At 45.8% G+C, this 18,207-nt stretch overlaps 2 protein-coding genes across 15 annotated transcripts in view; one reads left to right on the top strand and one right to left on the bottom strand.

Moving 5' to 3' along the window:
• Positions 1 to 33: 33 nt before the first annotated feature.
• Positions 34 to 14,913, bottom strand: DIS3L (DIS3 like exosome 3'-5' exoribonuclease). Its single transcript, XM_064669246.1, has 17 exons — positions 14,668 to 14,913; positions 11,953 to 12,106; positions 11,041 to 11,169; positions 10,351 to 10,486; positions 9,509 to 9,685; positions 8,599 to 8,677; positions 7,567 to 7,746; positions 6,845 to 7,014; positions 6,576 to 6,737; positions 5,662 to 5,909; positions 4,762 to 4,854; positions 3,131 to 3,664; positions 2,226 to 2,380; positions 1,950 to 2,128; positions 1,446 to 1,591; positions 615 to 789; positions 34 to 543 (listed from the first exon to the last, which is right to left on the bottom strand). The coding sequence occupies exons 1-17, from the start codon at positions 14,801 to 14,803 to the stop codon at positions 226 to 228; spliced, it is 3,171 nt and encodes a 1,056-aa protein (XP_064525316.1). The 5' UTR covers positions 14,804 to 14,913; the 3' UTR covers positions 34 to 225.
• Positions 14,914 to 14,996: 83 nt separating this feature from the next.
• Positions 14,997 to 18,207, top strand: part of MEGF11 (multiple EGF like domains 11) — a 272,466-nt gene continuing 269,255 nt past the window's right edge. For 3 of the 14 annotated variants that reach the window (XM_064669252.1, XM_064669247.1, XM_064669248.1), the window contains exon 1: positions 15,153 to 15,929. The gene's annotated coding sequence lies outside the window, so the exon portion shown is untranslated. Of the gene's footprint in view, positions 15,080 to 15,149; positions 15,930 to 16,620; positions 16,659 to 18,207 lie in introns of those variants that run through there. The other 11 variants (XM_064669254.1, XM_064669257.1, XM_064669256.1 and 8 more) reach the window with 7 other exon arrangements.

Below are 18,207 nucleotides of genomic sequence, written 5' to 3'. Positions count from 1 at the left end.
TGAATGATATTTAAAAGAATTCAGCACACTGCCTTTAGTCTGAAAGATGAGTTTTATCACATATAAAATCTTTTGGTAACTCAATACATGTTCACAATCAGATAAAAATAATTCTTATTTAAAATAGACATTTAGCTTCTTATTAAAAGGACTCTTGAGTATTTAAATAAACTGCTTTGTACAACATCCCCCAAGCACTCGTGAGCAGGATCAGCTGCTGCTGGGTCACAGCTCAGGTCTCCCGTCCATTGACACGTCCAGCAGCGCCAGCTCCCGGATCTCCTCCAGCAGCTGGTACAGGCTGGGCCCCTTGGTCTGGCAGAACTCCTGGTATTCCTCCTCCAGCACTTCCCCCCTGCCTTTCTCCTGGGCACGCTGGGCTTCCTCTGCCCCCTGACTGACGGCCTTCACCACGTCCGCCCTGGCCAGCTGGGCACTGCTGTGGGCAGCCTCGCTGGCTGCGCTGGGGTGAGGGGCATTCCGGAGGATCTCCAGCCTGATGGTGTCGGCGTGGCAGCGGGAACTCTGCACCAGGATTCCCACCTGCAGAGCAATTATTTTATTAACTTCTGATAGTGCCACTTCCCTTTGCTGCCCCCAGCTGAAAGACTCACTGTGATGTGGTCGAACAGGCTCAGTGTCACCGAGCCCCCGGTGGTTGGAGTGGAGGTGATTTTGCCCTGGGAGCGATGGAGCGATCCGGGCTTCCACTCACAGCTCCCGGCCCCTCCGCACGAGATGACCAAGCCCTCCTTGTTCCTCATGTAGGCAGCACCTTTGATTCCATACCTGCACAACAGGGAGCACACAGAACCTGTTCTGTTTTCGCCCTCCTCAGTTCTCTTAGTTCTGAAAGAACTGGCTGGGGTTATAGAAGAGCAACAGGAAGGGCAGGCACGGCAGCCTGGGAATCCTGCAGGAACTCTGAGGGTGCTGCCAAAGAAACCCAGGGAGTACAGGAAAACAGTGCTGAGACAGTGACTGAAGTGTTTTGAGGGCAGTGAAGCAAAAGTGAAATAGTGATCATTATCTGAGGGTTGGGTGGAGCCTGGAATGGCTCAGGGAGGGGAGAAGAGCAGCTTTACAGGTTTTTCCAGACAGCACAGTGAGGACACAGCTCTCCATTAAAAATAAAGATACTTGAAACCAGCAGCATGTTTGCCCTGGGTTCTCTCTAAGGAAGCTTTCCCTGGTTGGGGAGGTTCTGGCTCTTCAGCCCTGCAGCCAACCCTCTGGAATGCACAACACATCTAAGAAACTTTAAAATACAGATTTAAAAGCTCAGAAATTAAAGTGTAATGTTAGTTTCATGTAAAGAGGTGCTTCCTGCTGGCATAAATCAGGGGCTGAGCTGGTGTGGAAACACTCCTGGTCCCAAGGACCAGAGCTCCTCTGGTAACACGGAGGCCTCGTTGTTCAGCTCCCCCCGAGCCCCTGGGACCGACCTGGGCACGAAGACGAGGACGCCGTTGGTGCGGATGGAGTAAATGACCCCGTCGGCCACGCAGCGCTCGTCTGTCTCAGGGCTCCTGTCCCTGAAGTACATGCACTGGAACAGCTCCGTGGACTGCTTCTGAGCTCGCTGGGCTGCCTGGGAACACCCCCCACAGAAAGAGAAGACAAAAAAACCTACATAAATATTTCAACAAGCGTGTTTGGCTTTGATTTCCACAGCTGCTTTTTCCCATTCCTTACTCCCCTGCCTGTCCCCTAGAAAAATTCCATCTAAGAGGAAATCCTACATGTGGTACAGTGAAGTATGAAGTCACTGTTCCTACCACTTTCAGGAGAAAAGTGATATTTTAAAAAGCCCCCAAAGCATTCCAAATAAAACCAAAGGGATCCTGTGTCCTCACAGTGTCCTCACAGTGCCCCAAAGCTACAGTCAGCACCGGGATCCCATTCCCTAGGGCGGCACAGACATGGAGACTCCCCAGGGACCACCTTACCCTGTTCCTGTTATTGATGTGTCTGCACAGCTCCTCCAGATCCTTGTTGCTGATGACATGGTCCTTGCCATCCCCTGCAGTCCCCCTCGGAGTCGCTGCCATCAGGAGCCTGTGGACGACGATGTCCGCGTACCTCCTGATGGGGGAGGTGAAGTGGGTGTACTTCTCCAGGGCCAGTCCTGCCAGGGAAAAGGGAGCAGAGATGAGCAATCCCAGCCATCCTCTGGCTCCCCACAGCCCAGAAACAACAGGAACAGCATAAAAACAACCAGATACCATAATGGTGAAACTCCTCCTCGGGACAGGAGCCAGTGGAGAAGTAGAGGGCGTTGGACATGGCGTGGGTGGCCATGGAGCGCAGCAGCTTGTTCACAAGGGGGTCTGAGGGGTCGTTGGCTTTGTCCAGAGACTCGGCCAGTGCTTTGTTAGACCTGGAAAAATCTGTGAGTGCTGAAGGAAATGACACTGTCCCTGGTCATCAGGGCTTAGAGTTAACAGCAGCATATAAAAACACCGAGACATTAACAGTTATTAATACAGTTTAACAACAGCTCTGCTCAAGGAAAATGTTTAGGAGAAAAAGAGTTTTAACCAACAGGCCTGTCTGCTGCAACCTGGAGAACCAGGGACTGGAGCAAAACCCCCTCCTGTGCACCATGAAAGCGAGCTGGTCCAAAACCTTTCTGTCCAGCACAAATGGGACAAGGTGACACCCAAGTCACAGAGGCTCTACTGATGCCCTTCACTCTCTGTGGTGTCCAGATGTGATTCGCCCCATGTGATGGATAAAGCTCATGGCCTTCTCATTACCTTGACTAAGTAATTCTGAATTATTCTGAGTCATTTAAAATGACTGCACTGCACAGAGTTCACCTGATTTAACCCAGTACTCCCTTACACAGGACATGGTGCACACAAGGCTCTTGCAGTGCTTACCCGCTGCACAGTGACTGAATAAATCCTATTTTGGATATGTCTGCAATGATTCAGGCACTGCCATTTGCAGCAGAGCAGTTTCTCCTGGTCAGAAATCATCAGAAAGGTTATTAAAAATCTTTTTAGGAATTGCTCTGCAGTGTCTGTGAACACTGATACTCAGAGCTGGAACGGTTTGTGATGATAACATGGCCAAATAGTTAATTGCTTAACTCAACTTAAAGAACTTAATGAATCAAAGCTACCGTGTGTCTATGGAGAAGCCTTTGGCACTGGCACATTCCCGGAGCTCCGTGAAGAATTCCTGCCGGGGGGGAGGGTGTTGACGCAGCAAAGCTTGGTGGGGGAAATCTTCCCAAATCCTTTTCGCCACCCAGTGGTTGGCCAGGATCATACACTCTGCCACAGTCTCGTGCACCTCCAGCGGCTGCCGGGGGATGAGGTCGTGGATGTTCCGTTTCTCATCCAGCTGCACTCGGACCTCGATCCCTTCCAGCTCCAGCGCCCCGCTCCTGTCCCGCTTGGCTCTCACGTGCCGAGCTATATCCGTCAGTTTGGATATCGCCCACACCAGCTCAGACAACTTCTTCTGCCTCGTCCCTTCATCCAAGTGCTTCAGTTCTGGGATGTCCCCCGGGACAGCGGGGTCTCCATCCAGCAATCCCTGGGCTGCCTCGTACTCCAGCTTGTAGGAGGAGCGGATGATGCTCCGGGTGTACTGCACCCGCAGCGCTTCGTAGGAGTCCTCCTCCAGCTCCCACAGGACACTCACAGCGTACCTTGAACACAACACCACAGCTCTGCAAGGCTCTGCTCCACTTCAACTCTCATTTCAACCACAGGCAACTATTAGAAATGTCCAAATTTAATTCTGTGCTGTTGGTTTACTGGAAGCACCTTCATGAAGCCAGTGCTCAGCAACACCACTAATTAATGCACTTGCCTTTCAGTCTCGTGGATCACAATCATTAATAAATCACAAGTATTAATAAAAGAGGACCAGCTCCATCAGCAGTGTTTTCAACCCAGCTGCCAAGGCAGAGAACCCCTAAGATATAAGGTCACATCTATTTTAAAGCAGTTGCACTGCAATAGTTATTTTTATTCATTTTTATTTTATTAATCAGATGCATCCACAATGAATATCTCTGCATATCCATCCTCATGCCAGCCACCAACTGACCCTGGAAATTGAAACAAAATGGGATAATGGCCTGTTTGAGGAACAGGACAATAGTGAAAAATGTGACCATTCACATGGAGGCACTTCTTGGCAGCAACACTGAGTAACACTCCATAAAATTGGTCATGGAATTCCAGTTGGACATTCAACATCTAGTGTTGTCACACAGAAAAAAAGTTTACAGGACAAATCATTCCTGGTGCTCTCTGGAAACAGGGATAACACAGGTAGGAAACCTTGCTTTTGCTTCACAATTCTTCTGTCAGCAGTTACTTTCATCCAAGAAAATACTCGATAATGATGTAAGATAAATATTACAAGAGCTCTCTAGTGGGGAAATGTGTCAACAACAAATGATTTCAGGAATGCATTTTTCATGTTTAAAATAAAAATGCAACCTCAATCTTCTCTGTGATTTCATGTTATGGTTTGAATCTTGGATTACATCTGTGTTCAGCTGGATTTTGCTCAAACAAAATGCTTCAGCACACACAGAGTAAAGTATTCCAAAGGATAATACTTTCAACTGCCTCTGGTAGAACTGAAAGGTATTTTTTAATGTACACCGTTCTTGCACTTGAGGATTTAGTAACAGTGCAAAAACATCCAACCACAGAGAATGGTAATAATAATTAAATAATAACTGAATGACTGGTGAAAATCTCCTTCCTCAGCAGGATTCCCAAGCCTTACCTGTCGACCCCGCTGAGGAGGGAGCACAGGTCAGCACTGAGCACAGAGGGCAGCATGTCATAGCGCCGGTCAGCCAGGTAACACGTGGTGGCCCTGGGGAGCAAAACACAGTCACTGCCCTTGGCCCCAGGATCCCTGGGTGTGCAGCTTCCAGCAGTGTGGGGGGTGAGACTGCTGCAGCTCAACAGGACACACAGCCTGGTTTTAAGAAGTTATTCTTACAGAGCACACACAGGTGCAAGGCCAAAGTCAAGTGGTTTCAATAAGTGTTTGTACAGTACAACCCTGAGTTTGCCTGCCCTGGTGTTTCAACTCCATTAAGGCCAGAACTGGGGCTGGACAAAACATGCTCAGTGAAGAAGAGGTGATTTAATGGCTCCACCAAACATCTCTGCTGCCTACATGGTTTACACTTCTTTGCATCTATAAAGAATACAGTCATGAAGTGATTCAGCAGTTTAAATTCAAAACAGTTCAAAAAAGAGAATGAAATATGGGCACATTAAAACACCAGACTGAGTGTTAAAACATAAGCCTGACAAATACCTCTGGCATTAAATTCATGTAAGACTTAATTCCATTTTGTGGGTGTTCTGTGCTCTGTGTGGAGATTCATCCCCCTTGGAATGCAAACAAGTGGATTGCAAAAACACTTCATGTCACAAATGTTAAAGCAGAATATAGAGCAGAGTAGTAGTTAGGGAAAGATAAACCACAGCTTTGTGGAAAATTTATCCCAATAAAAGCAGAATGCCATTAGTTATATATTAGCTTCAATCAGTTGCTTCCATCCTATAGAAGAAAGAGTATTTATTTCCTTCTTTCCTTCCCAAGTTTCCCTGAGGCAGCGTCACCAGCTCCTGAGCTCTGCACATTTCCTGACTCTAGGGAAGCCTTTACCTGGCTCTGGCCTCCACGTCGGTGTAGGAGTTGGGGGGCACGAAGTGGGTGACGTCGGCGATGTGCACGCCCAGCTCCAGGCGGCCGCCGGGCAGGGCCCGCACGGACAGCGCGTCGTCCACGTCCTCGCAGCCCCTGGGGTCGATGCTGAAGATCAGGTGGGTGTCTCGCAGGTCAAGGCGCTTCTTTGCCTCCTCTGGGCTCACCTTCCACGGGTTCTTCGAAGAACTCACGGGCATTTCACTCATCTGCACACAAAAACGTCCTTGGTGAACACAGATTTACGTGTTTTCTACCAAAAAAAAAAAGCCAGCAAATCAGATTTAACTGGGTTTGCAAGTTCTTCTTGCCTTGCGTTTTCCGAGTCAGTCCATTCCATTCACTTTATGGAAAATATGAAACAGAACTGAAAAGAATTCCATGTGTATCAGTAACAATTGACATTACTGTGGCACTGCAGGATCACAGTGACAACTGGTATCGCTGTGACACTGCAGCTCTGGCAAACATCACCACTGCATACTGTTTTTTTACATTCTTTTTCTTTCAGTTAATTGTAGGCATAATCAAAATAGTTCTTTATGAAACCTGGGTTGAAGACAAAAGGATTTAAGACAAAGATTTCAGGAGGACCACGCCTTTAGGACCAGTACCATATCTTATAAGTTTATCTCAAATTAAGAGTTTGTAATCTTCTCCTCATAAAGAACAGATTATCTTAAAATCACTCTTGGCTTGAAAATCTGTATTATTTATAGAACCACTGATCCAAAAGATTCCAGAAAAATAAACTATCACTAGTTTTCAGCTTTCAAACACCTGTTGGCAATGAAGACATTCAGCTGTAAGATTGTCCCTCTCTTTGAGAAACAAGAAATGAACAGAAAAGAATGTGTTTGATCCCACAGACACACCTGGATTTCTGAGAAAGGGGCAGCACAGATGCTGTTCTCCACCAGAATAGCTGCAATTTCCCCCTCAAGATCTCCAATTCTTCCCAGGACTCTCACAAAGTGCCCGTTTGGATACAGGGAAGTTGACTCCCAGGAATCGATTCGCACGACGACCCTGTAATCCTGCAGGGAGACACCTGGGTGAGAGCAGGCCATGGGCAGCAACCCTGCAACAGGGCCCACACAATTTTGCAGGAACACAGACTAGAGAAGCACCTCTGTCCCATTACCTGTAATGCTTCAGCTTGCTGGGTACTGATCCGGATTTTGGGAATTCGGTAATCCCAGGGTGTCACAAGGACTTTCTGAGCACTCCTGCCCTGGGACTGACTCTCTTCTTTAGAGGGAAAAGTGACCACATAGTCCCTCCAGTTCTTCTGAGTGATTCCAACAACTTTACCTGTAAATAAGGAACGTTGGACATCCAAGAGTTAAACAGGAACATAAAGGAAATATGTGGGAGGTAGAGAAGAGTCACTGCTTTGTCACATAATATGAACTAATGTGTCCCCAAATGTGTGCCACAAGTGCCAACAGCATATGCTGTGCAGACAATACCAGTGTGTTACAAATTATTGTTGGCACAGCCAGATTTTAACCAGCCTTTATTTATGTGGAGACTATCTCATTGTATAGATTTCAACTGATCCAGTCCATAAATTATTCAGAGATTCCCACTGCTGCTGGAACAGGGCCAATTCCAGCAAAAAATATGGAGAATTTTTAATAGGATACAGCAAAACCAAACATCTTTTCCTTGCAGAAAGAGAATTAACCTCTTAAAACTTTTAACTCTGACCTCAACAAACTTGTAGCTGCAAAGCAATAATTTCAAGTAAGACTCCAAGCTCCCATGGCACACAGGCAGGTCATACTGGGATACTTTTTCACCTAAACATTGGGTTCTTTCATTATTCATCAGCAAGGCATTAAAAGGATGCTGTGTCCTTACCTGTGGGCATGGGGTCACCTGTGGTGTCTGCAGGGGCTTTATCTTCTGTCTCATTTTCACAGAGGGCAGCAGTCCTTCCCTTCCACTCCTGCACAGGGAGCAGCTCCACAACCACCACATCCCCATGGATTGCACGATTCCGAGCCTTGGTCCCATAAATAAGGATGTCACTTTGAAGCTCTGTATTTAAAATAAAAAGAAGTAGAGCTACAATCCTCCAAAAAATTTCAAATCAGCATTCTGCTGAAATAACAGAAAATGACATTTGCAGTACGATTTCTTCCAAAAAAAGACTACTGGCAAGTAATTAATATTGCAAGGAATTTAAAACCTTTTCCACTATTTTTTTTTTTTAAGGAGATATTAAGCAATTCTGTAAGTGAACTCTTGGTGAAAAAGCAGCAGAGACTGGGATAAGCTCATTGTTCTTAGGCAGCAGCTTTAAAAACACACAACACTGTCAAATTGTGGAAGCCACTGCCACAGGATTCTGGGCAGGGTTCAGAACAAAACAAGCTTTTAAAAAATAATTAGTGTATTGAACAGTGGTTTGACTGCAGGGTCTGTCACAGGAACCTTTCAGAGTTGTTACTGAGAGCTGGGACAGTGTATCTGTGTAAGGAAAATGGGCTGTGCCTTCAGCAGTGTTTATCAGTAACAATAAGACAATACTGGATCAGTTTGATCCAAAGGGCATTTTTCCTGTTGTTTATTGCAGTCAAATGAGTGGTCACCTGAAGTCAGAGCAGAGCACAGGGATAACAACTGGCATTAGTATTTAACTTCAGGGGGGTCTAGAGAAACCCCTGAGTAGGACAAGAACATGGCCAAAGGTGCTAAGAAAGGAAGGCCATAAAGACTCTTGTGTTTGCTCACAAGGGCTCCTTTCCAGCTCATGAAAACCACCCAAGCTTTGCAGTATCTCAGCTTTCATCTTGTTTAATAACAGCCACATCCACATGGTTCCATGGCTTCCTGGGAAAAGCACAGTGTCAGGAAGGCCCCGAGTAAATGTTCCCAGTGTTTTCCCACCTGTGTCTTTGCTGCCACATCCCTGAAGTCGAACAAAAGCTTCCACTTGTGCTCGGTGCTTGTTGACATTCAGGGTGCCCTGAAAGAAAACAACAAACCCATCAAGAGAATGAAAGAGTCACACCTCTAAAGAGCCAACTTTAAAGGACAACATTTTGGGGTTTACAATTATCTTTACATAAACCAGAAGGCTTTTTTTGATACATGGGTTATTCTGAACACAACTGTTCTCTCTCTAGGGGGAGAATGCAGGATGCAGGATTTTAAATACTTCTGGAAAAGAATGGTAAATTCTTCTAAATGCTCAATTTATCTCTAAGATGGTAAAGGTCATTTCATTCCAACCACAGGCAGTGTAAGATTACTTTTGCTGCCTGCTTTAACATGGAATCTGGTATTATTCCAACAAGAAAGAAAAACCTCAGTCTCTCTGTTCGTATTTTATTCCTGCCTTGCTGCTGAAATTGCCAAGAAAGGAACAAATTACTGCCTCTACTTCTTTAAATTATTTTTAAGAGAAAGACCCTTGTCCACCAACAATCCATATTAAGGCCCTGAACATCCATAAAACCATACATTAATTTCACTCTGTACAAATGAAGAACTGCTGCCCTTGTGCAGCATTATTTGTATTTAAAAATAAGATCCAGCTGATTCAAATCACACCTGGTTTCTCAGCTTACAGCTACATCACATAACAACCTGAAGAAAAATCCACAGCAAATTTAAAATCCTCAGTAGCCAGTTCTCACTTTAACTTGTCCAAGACAAAAAAAATCCACAAGAAATATTCTGAGAATCCTAATCCCTTCCACAGCAATATTTCTTTCTCTAATCAGTCTTATTCAGGCTGAAGGGACCAAGCACAAGACTGCATTGTTTTGTGTATGTTCTCTGTATAACAGATTACCTGCAGGTACCTTCCAGATTTGATCCCAGCCTCCAATATTTCCAGAGGTAAGTGCTCAGGATATTCTTTTCCGTGGTTCTCTTGGCTTTCACTCTCCCGTTCCCGCCGAGCTTGAGTTATGGAGTCAAAGAGTTCATGGGCAGCCTTTAAGTCAGGCCAGAAGTTATCCAGGTAGTTCTGGATGCACAAATATAGACAGACAGGAAGGTATTTAGAGGTCTCTGTTCCTTTAATAATGTGTTTGGAAAACCCATAATGGAAAAGAAACACCTCAGATTTATTCTGGACTCAGGCTAAATCAAGGATAAATACAATCAAGGTAAATTGGTTTGCTCCTGTCTTTACTCAACATCCTTTCCCAGCTAAACACAAACATCCCATCCCCACATCCCACTGAATAAAACAGCTTCAGAGATCAACACCAAAATGAAGAACTATCTTCTCAGGCATCCCTGTATCCTCAGCAGTGTGGGCTGAAGTGACCTGGCAGGGCTGCTGATGGATATTTAGGGTACAGCTGTTTATGGACTGTTGGCACTGAGGGAACTGATCACTGCTCATCAACACCAAATTCTTTAAAAACAAAGAAAACACTGAAAAGGGCTCCTAAGAAAGATGACCTCTGTTTTCAGAGCTGCTGTTTTTCTCTTCAGTTCTCTGGTTTGCTCCCTGCCATCATTTTTTCTGACGTTCCCATAAGTGACATCTTTGCTTTCTTTGAGAAATGAAGACATGAGTTACCATCACAGTTTCCTCCAGTGTAAACTCTGGAATGATTTGCAATATACTTTGATGTACTTGATGCAACATAAAGGAAACCTTTTATTTTCCTGGCATGTTACCTTGAAGGAAATCACAAACACTCCCTCTGTTTCGTTCCCAAACTGCCTGATGGCATCTTCATCTTCTGTTACCATAACAACTGGCATCTGCCCCAAGCAGTGGTTGTAATACCAGGCTGCTGCATTGTAAATATTCCTAGAAAAGCAAAGTTTGAAATAACTTTTCTGGCACAGCTCATTTGCTACTTGCAAGGCTTTTGCTGGCTTTGTATAAACGAGATCTTGGTTTAACGCACAGACTTTTGAGAGCTACACACAAGCTACACAAACCTTTTACCTGCAAAAATGTTTATGTGTTCATAAGCCCCAGGAGAAGAGAGGAAAATAGGATGTTTCCTCCCCAGTACCTCCACTTGTGCCCTGGCTGCAACACAACATATTGTTCCACTGAGTGGAAGTTTGTAAAAAGCAAGGGGAGCTGCCAAGGCTCCAGTGCTGGGGTGTAATTTTAAAATGATCCAGCTTTTTTTTAGCATTATTGCATTTAATTCAGTGTATTTTGTCTATTTTCCTAAGAAAACAATGTTGACACTCTCCTAATCATTAAAGCACAATCTAGACTTTCAGTGACTGTGAACTGCTCCAAAGCCAAGCAGAGCAAGGGCATGAACTCTCAGTGCCCAATGCTCATTTTCCTAAATACAAAGCCATGATCCTGCCCAGTGTGGCACTACAGAGGTTAAACCAGACCTGCTCTGCCATTTCTCCATGGATTCTCCCTTCTCTCTTGGCAAATAGCAGTGCTGGTGGAATTCATTGGCAAACACTGTACAGTCGTGACGGGGATCCTTCAACAGATTCCGTAACTTGTTGTACTGTCTGGAATACAAAAGACATAAATATACTTTTGTGCTTTCTTTTGATAATGCTGTTCTAACTCCAGGTGAAAATACAGCTGAAGAACTCAAGGCAAATTACTGTCATGCACAAAGAAATGCATTCATCAAATCACACCACTGATGACAAAACCTAACCCACCACCTGCAAGCAAGCTTTTCTAACTGCCATTGGGAATGCTTCTGATCTTAAACATATGATTTTAAACACTGATTTAAACACTTTGATTTAATTTTCAACATGTTTAAGTTTAAACATTCTGATTTAAACATATTTGTTTTCCAGTGAGCCCCCCAAGTGGGGCTTATTTTGTCACTTTGGGACAAGGGCTATTCCTGCAAAAGCATTTGTGCTTCAGAAATACAGGAAGGCCTTGGAAGCAAATTTTACTCTAAAATGCCACGGAGATACAGAGGTTAATGTCTGGTAAGTGCCACAGAATTGTACTAATTGCTCCCCAAAGACAAGTGCTCAGTCCTTAACAGAGCAAACCCAAACCTGTCCATAATCCAGTTGTGGCATATGACACATCATTACTGCAAAGTCTCATTAATTCCTGTCACAAACCATCAGATTAATTAATAATGTTACAGGTTTAATACTGCTCCTATCAAGTGAAAACTATGCCAGGCATTGTTGCCCGTGGATCCCAAAGGACCTCAGTTCTTCCCCTTCCTGGAAGACCTAAAAACAAACAATACGTTTTACAAAGTGACTATTTTTACTTCAATCAAAATAAAAACTAAGGGTTTATGGGATAAGTACCTGCGTCCTTTTTGGTGCTGCACAGCCTGACAAGCTGTTTGCATGAAAATAATTCCTTTCAGCTCTGGAAACTCCAGAATCTCCAGGTACTCCTGCACAACCTTGCAGTCAGGGACAACGTAGTGTGTGACGTCATCTGAGAGCAATTTGCCATCTGAAATATAATCCAGAGTGTCAAGGCTCAAACTGTCACTTCTAACATTGGTTCAGACATGGGGAATTCGAGCTGTGTGTCCTCCAAGATGTGCATCTCTCTTCTTCTGCTGAACAAAATTATGGCTTCCACTTCTGTGGTCAAGTCTCTAAACTTATGACAGAACCCTTTTTGCATCCACCGATGCCAAAATTTAGTGTAAATTCTATCCAAAGGAGTGAAAAAGAGGCAGTTTCATTATGAAAAGCCTGTAACTTAAAGAGTGCAGGTAACAGTCCTTTTTTCTCTGCTTCCATGTGAAAGAGGGACTACACATCTGGCAGAGAAAATCTTTTAATGGAATTTTCAAGGGGTGTAGAATCATGGGCAGTTCTGTCATGCTGCTCCCACAGCTCTCTCTGTTAACAATACCCATTTACAGCAGGCTTTTTTGATATATCTTTATACAAAAGAGCACAGGTAAGGGTACACGTGGAGAAAAGCAATGCTACTGCTAAGAGATGTTCTTGACCCCAAACTATTAACCATCATTGCTAATTTTCTCTAAAGAGACTCCTTCCCTTAGGAATAAACCATCAAAATACCACAGATGACACCTTAAAATGCACCTTAAAATTAATGAGTTTAATTGTTTTTGGTATTTCAAAGATTACCCAATAAACTTTTGGATGGGGGGGATCTCCACTGTATTTTCTCTTGGTATCCATTTAATCCTCATGGTATTTATAAACACTGAATTGCTGAGCTCACCAGAGAGCAGGCAAATAATATATAACAAAAGTATACAGACCTTGACAAGTCATGCTATTTTCATGTCTTTTTTAGAAGCTGACCCAGGACAATCTGTCAGTGAACTGTGATCACTGGAAGTGTGGATCCAGTCAGCACAATTTTAATTTGGCTTCATCTCTCACTGAAGGATTATAATGGATGATGGCAGAATGCATACAAGAAAGCTAATATTTATTAATAATTCAGAAGAGCATTAAAAGTGAAATGTCACTGGAAGATTTATGTAATCTGCCCACACTGAGCTATCCTTGCCTAACCTATACATCCAGAACAGAATAACTTCTGAGCAGGCACAGCTCACCCTTACAAGCACCTGCAGGTGTGATTAATTCAGGCAGTCCCTCACAGTGCAGGAAATAAATTTGCTCAGCACACTGTGCAAAGTCAGGAGTGAAAACAAACGTTCCCCTCACCTCTGGGTTACCTTGAATAATTACAAAGGGACACATTCTGACAGTCACCTACAGCACAATTTACACTGAAGTGCAGAAGAGGGGAAGTTTGGCACGGCAGGAGAGGTAAGACTTTTTTTCTGGTATGTGTTTTTAACTTATCCTTAGGGAATTCAAAACCAAATGCAATATATTGGGGAGCAGTAACTATCACTAGGCCTGACATCCTATGTAATATACTGCAATAACACAAGTAATATATCTGCCCTCAATTGCAACAGACACCTCAATCAAAAGTGACAACATCTATGTCGGTGACAGTTCCAAAGAATTCAAATTCTCAACCTCTTCTTTTAGGCAAGCAAATAATTTGGTCTGTTGAAACAGGTTGGATGTTAATGTTTAATTGTGCTGTTTAACACCAACAAAAAACCAGACTGAAATATCAACCCAAGCCCAGGTGATGATCTATGATGCACATAAACAGCACCACAGTCTGTAAAAACAACAACAAATGCAGACATCAGAGCCTGGCAGCCTTCCCGTGTCTGAAATGCCCTGATATAACACAGGCAATTACATTTAATTACTGAACAGAAAGAGCTGCTGATGCAGAATTACAGTCGCTCCAAGATAATGGCTTGGCCCCATTGTTGTACTTAACAGGTATGTATAGAATTTAATGCATGCTATAAACCACCACCCTGCAGAAATTAATGCCTTTTTTAAGGATCTTTTAAAACACGGGGAGTGTAAAAATTGAACAATCCTTCAGCCCTTTATCACTGCCTGTAAACTGCCCTCAGTTAAACCCTGTAACAACCAACTCCACGATTCCTTTCTCTCTTAACGCCTCGCTGATTTCCGAAGGATCTTGCTTTGGAGGGAAACTTTTGCTACAGCCGCGATTTGGGACTGTTTGGTTTTTCCAGGGTGGTTCAGCACCGTCCGAACCTCAGCCAGGGGATCACCCCCGCTCTGGGATCAATCCCTGCTCAGGGATCAACTCCAGTCCTGGGATCAGCTCCTGCCCTGGGATCGACCCCCTCCCTCAGGGATCACCCCCTCCCTCAGAGATCACCCCTTGCCCAGGGATCACTCCTGTTCAGGGATCACCCCCCGCTCAGGTATCACCCCAGCCCGGGGATCACTCCCACTCAAGAATCACCCCCCACTCTGGGATCCCCCCTGCTCTGGGATCGCCCCCTCCCTCAGGGATCACCCCGCTCTGGAATCACCTCAGCCGGGGGATCGATCCTGCTCAGGGATTATCCCCGCCCAGGGCTCACCCTTTGTGCCCAGCTCTGCCCCCTCCCCGGCTCCCCCGCGGTCGCTCCCGGCCGTGCCCGCCCTCACTCCCGGTCCCCCCTCACTCACCGCGGGCGCGGCACAGGGCGCTGCGGCACAGCGCGGTCCGGCACGGCACGTCCGCCCGCAGGTAGTGCTCCCGCACCACCCGCACGGCGCGGCCCTGCTGCCCCCGCAGCTGCAGCACCTTCTCCGTGCGGAGCATCGGGACCGGCGGGGAAGGGAGGGGGCCGGGGGGGAACAACAGCGACCGGCGGGGACGGCAGGGAACGACAAGGACCGACAAGGACCGGCGGCCCCGAGGCCGCGACTGCCCGGGCGCCTGCGCGGGGCGGGGCGCGGGGTCACCGCGCGGGGAACGGCCCCGCCGAGGGGCGGGCTGAGGGAACCGGGGAGCGCTGAGGGACGGCGGGGAGCGAGCTGAGGGAACCGGGGAGCTCTGAGGGACTGCGGGGAACGAGCTGAGGGACAGGCGGGACGGGTGAAAACGAGCTGAGGGAACAGAGGGAGCTCTGAGGGGCAGCGAGGAACGAGCTGAGGGACAGGCGGGATGGCTGAAAACGAGCTGAGGGAACAGAGGGAGCTCTGAGGGGCAGCGAGGAACGAGCTGAGGGACAGGCGGGACGGGTGAAGACGAGCTGAGGGAACTGGGGAACTCTGAGGGACAGGGAGGGAACGAGCTGAGGGGACTGGAACTTGAGCTGAGGGACAGGGAGGGAACGAGCTGAGGGAACCGCAAAGGCCAGTCTGGGGCGGACTGAGGGAACCGGGAGAGCTCTGAGGGACGGGGGGGAACGAGCTGAGGGCACCGGGGCGGCTCTGAGGGGTCGGTGCCAGGTGAGGGCTGAGGGGAAGCCCGGCCAGTGCAGGTGCTGAGCCCCAGCTCGTGTGGGTGGGCGAGCAGAGAGGACCGATACCCTTCCAGTGAGGGAAAATTGAGAGATTTTGGGGGGACAGTGGAGAAAATGTTGGAAAAGCAGTTGGAGTGTCCATGGGAGGCAAATGAGAAGAAACGCTTAAACTCTGTTAGGCCGCAGTGGCAGGAGGATGGGGTGGTTGTGGTGAAGATACATGTGGGGTTTTTCTGTTTGCTTTTAGGTTTCTCACTCCAAGGACAGTGATGTGGAGGTATTGGAGGCACTGGAGGGTTGAAAAGGATGCAGGGAAGAACAAGAACAAATCGAGGATGCCTTGCTGTGCCTAGGCTCTAGACCTGCTTAAGTGCATATGTGTGACCCTCCATGGTTTTCCTGGCGTCTTCCAGGAGAGATCCCAGGTCCATTCCTCAGTCCTGATTTTGTGGGATCACCTGCAGCCCTCAGGGAGTTGAGGTGGGGATCGAGGCAAGGGGGTGTGAGAACTGCAACCCAAATGCCAACTAATTTTACAATGGGCACCAATATTGCCCCTCACATTTACAGCGGGGGGAAATAAAGGCACTGACAGATTAAATCTAGTCCAAGATGAAACAGAAAAGCAGTGGAAGGTCATGAGTCCAATGCACTGTCTCTGGGTCTGAGTCACTGCTCTGTGAATAAGGCTGCAATGCTGAAAATACGGCATTTTGGGGATGATTATTTTGACTATTAGAGAAGCATTCCTACTTTCCCACCAAGTGCCTCCATCATAACCTCACTTGAACATAAATACATGGTGTGAGCTGTGTAGTGTTTGTCCTTAGGAGGAAAAAAAAAACTGGGAAAGAGCCAAGGCAGTATGTCACTGTATGTTCCTGTTTATTCCACTTCTTATTTTTCACATGTTTTATAAAATGTGTATCTGCAGTGACTAATACTTCCAAGTAACCAATTGGTGCCAGTAAATGGAAGCACCATCTGTAAGGAACTGATTTGCAGAAGCCAAGTTCTCAAACATCTGAGGAGGAGGAGGTGTTATAACTTAGTGAGAGACGACCAAAGTGTAGACTTGGGCTTGGTAGTCAGGATGATTTTAGATGTATTATGTAAGTAGGATGTGAGAGGAAAGGGGAAATGGAGACCAAATGATGGAGCTCTTGTTCAGTAGGAACAAAGGTGAAGTAACCCGTGGTGAGAGAAAGGGTAAGAAAAACACAACATTTGGGAGAAAAGACATTTAATTGAGTTTGAAATGTAGAGGGTGCTGAGTGCTGACACAGTGAGGAACACAGACCAGTGTGCTTACTCAGTGACATTCAATGACTGCAATAAAGTGAAGGTTAATTAAAGAAAAGTAGCTGAGATCACTGCTCTCATTTGCTCACTGTTTCACAGAGGAAAATGGAAGACCTTTGGGCCAAGTTCCTGCCTTGCTGGTACTCTCAAGTAGCTACTTATGTATTTCTGACATCCTACCCAGAACACTTTTAACCTTCTCAGTTTCCACCTCCCTTCCTCTTTTGGAGAGCAAGTTCCTGTGATTGCAGAAGGCAAAGCTGGAGTCACTGGAGCCAAAGAGAACTCTTGGCACTTTATGTAACAGCTGAGTTTGCCCCTGTGAGATCAGAGATGAACTTTCGTGCTCATCTGGTAACTGGCTTTATACAGGGCAAGAAGTTTGTGCAGGAACAGCCCAAACTAACAGGATAACAAGGGCAGTTTCAGTAGTTTTAAAATAAAAGTTTCAAAAATGTTTGAGTATCAGCATTAGAAGATCTCAGATGTTGAAGCATGAAGGTGCAGTGCAGTGTGGCTGCAGGATGATGGGACATCCACTTCTTCATGCAGTTTTACTTCACAAAGAGCTTTGTGAAGAAAAAAAACTCATGGTAGAATAGCAAGAAATCGGTACAAATATTATTTTTATAGAGTATTTCTCACCTCATACAGCACTCTTTGGATAACACCAGGGAGGGCTAGAGAAGCTTTTATTTTAAATGAGCAAGAGAAGCCTTTAAAGTTCAGTTGTGCTTCCTAGAATGGGAAGTTTGAGCCTCTCAGGAGCAATCCCTGCTTGGAAAACCATGTCAGGAGGTGCAGTTCAGAATTTCAGTGTGTTACCTTTGGATAGAAGTTGCTCCATGTTTTGGCAAAGAACCTTGAGGTCACTGGAGAATCCCAGAGTTTGGCTCATGTTTGCCAAGCCTGATGCCCAACTCCTCTGGCAAATGCCACGAACAAGAGGCAGAGTGTTAGTCTGGGACCCACCCAGTCATGGAATCAACAGAAATCACATCTTTGTGGTGTGAAAGAGGCCTTTTGATTTTTTTTTCCTTCCAAGTATTCCATCACTGAGGGAGAGGATGCAAGATTTGATTATCTTACAGCAGGTTTTTGAAGTAGGTTCTTCCATTCTTAAAGCAATTGTGGAGCAATTGGCAATTCAGCAGCATCTCCTTCCAACTCACACTAAACTGGATAAATGGAGTCTTTCCTCTTGGAGATTCCTTCTCCTGGATTGCTGGCTCTGTAAAAGTGTTGTAAAAATTGTACCCACATCTAAAATGGTCTCAGGATTAATGTGTCGTTCCTTGCACTCATAAAAGAGAAAGATATCAAGTTATTTGAACAATATCTGTTTTCTGTAGCCCTGTGTTCACTGGCATTAATTATGTCACCCCCCTTCAATTATTTTTGTCAGCACCCATATTAATTAGACTTCCTGTTACATTGCACTTCGATGATGATCTCA

The sequence above is a fragment of the Pseudopipra pipra genome, chromosome 12, assembly GCF_036250125.1.
Source record: "Pseudopipra pipra isolate bDixPip1 chromosome 12, bDixPip1.hap1, whole genome shotgun sequence".
Lineage (NCBI taxonomy): Eukaryota > Metazoa > Chordata > Aves > Passeriformes > Pipridae > Pseudopipra > Pseudopipra pipra.
Note: the sequence above shows the minus strand (reverse complement) of the source record. Positions and strands in the feature narration are given on the sequence as shown.

Excerpts from the sequence above, each read along its gene's own strand:
- DIS3L (XM_064669246.1), bottom strand. The coding sequence starts at position 14,803 with ATGCTCCGCACGGAGAAGGTGCTGCAGCTGCGGGGGCAGCAGGGCCGC. Across the intron at positions 7,747-8,598 it reads ATGTGGCAGCAAAGACACAG|AGCTTCAAAGTGACATCCTT; the intron begins GTGGGAAAACAC and ends TTTTAAATACAG. Across the intron at positions 2,129-2,225 it reads GGAGGAGTTTCACCATTATG|GACTGGCCCTGGAGAAGTAC; the intron begins GTATCTGGTTGT and ends TTTCCCTGGCAG.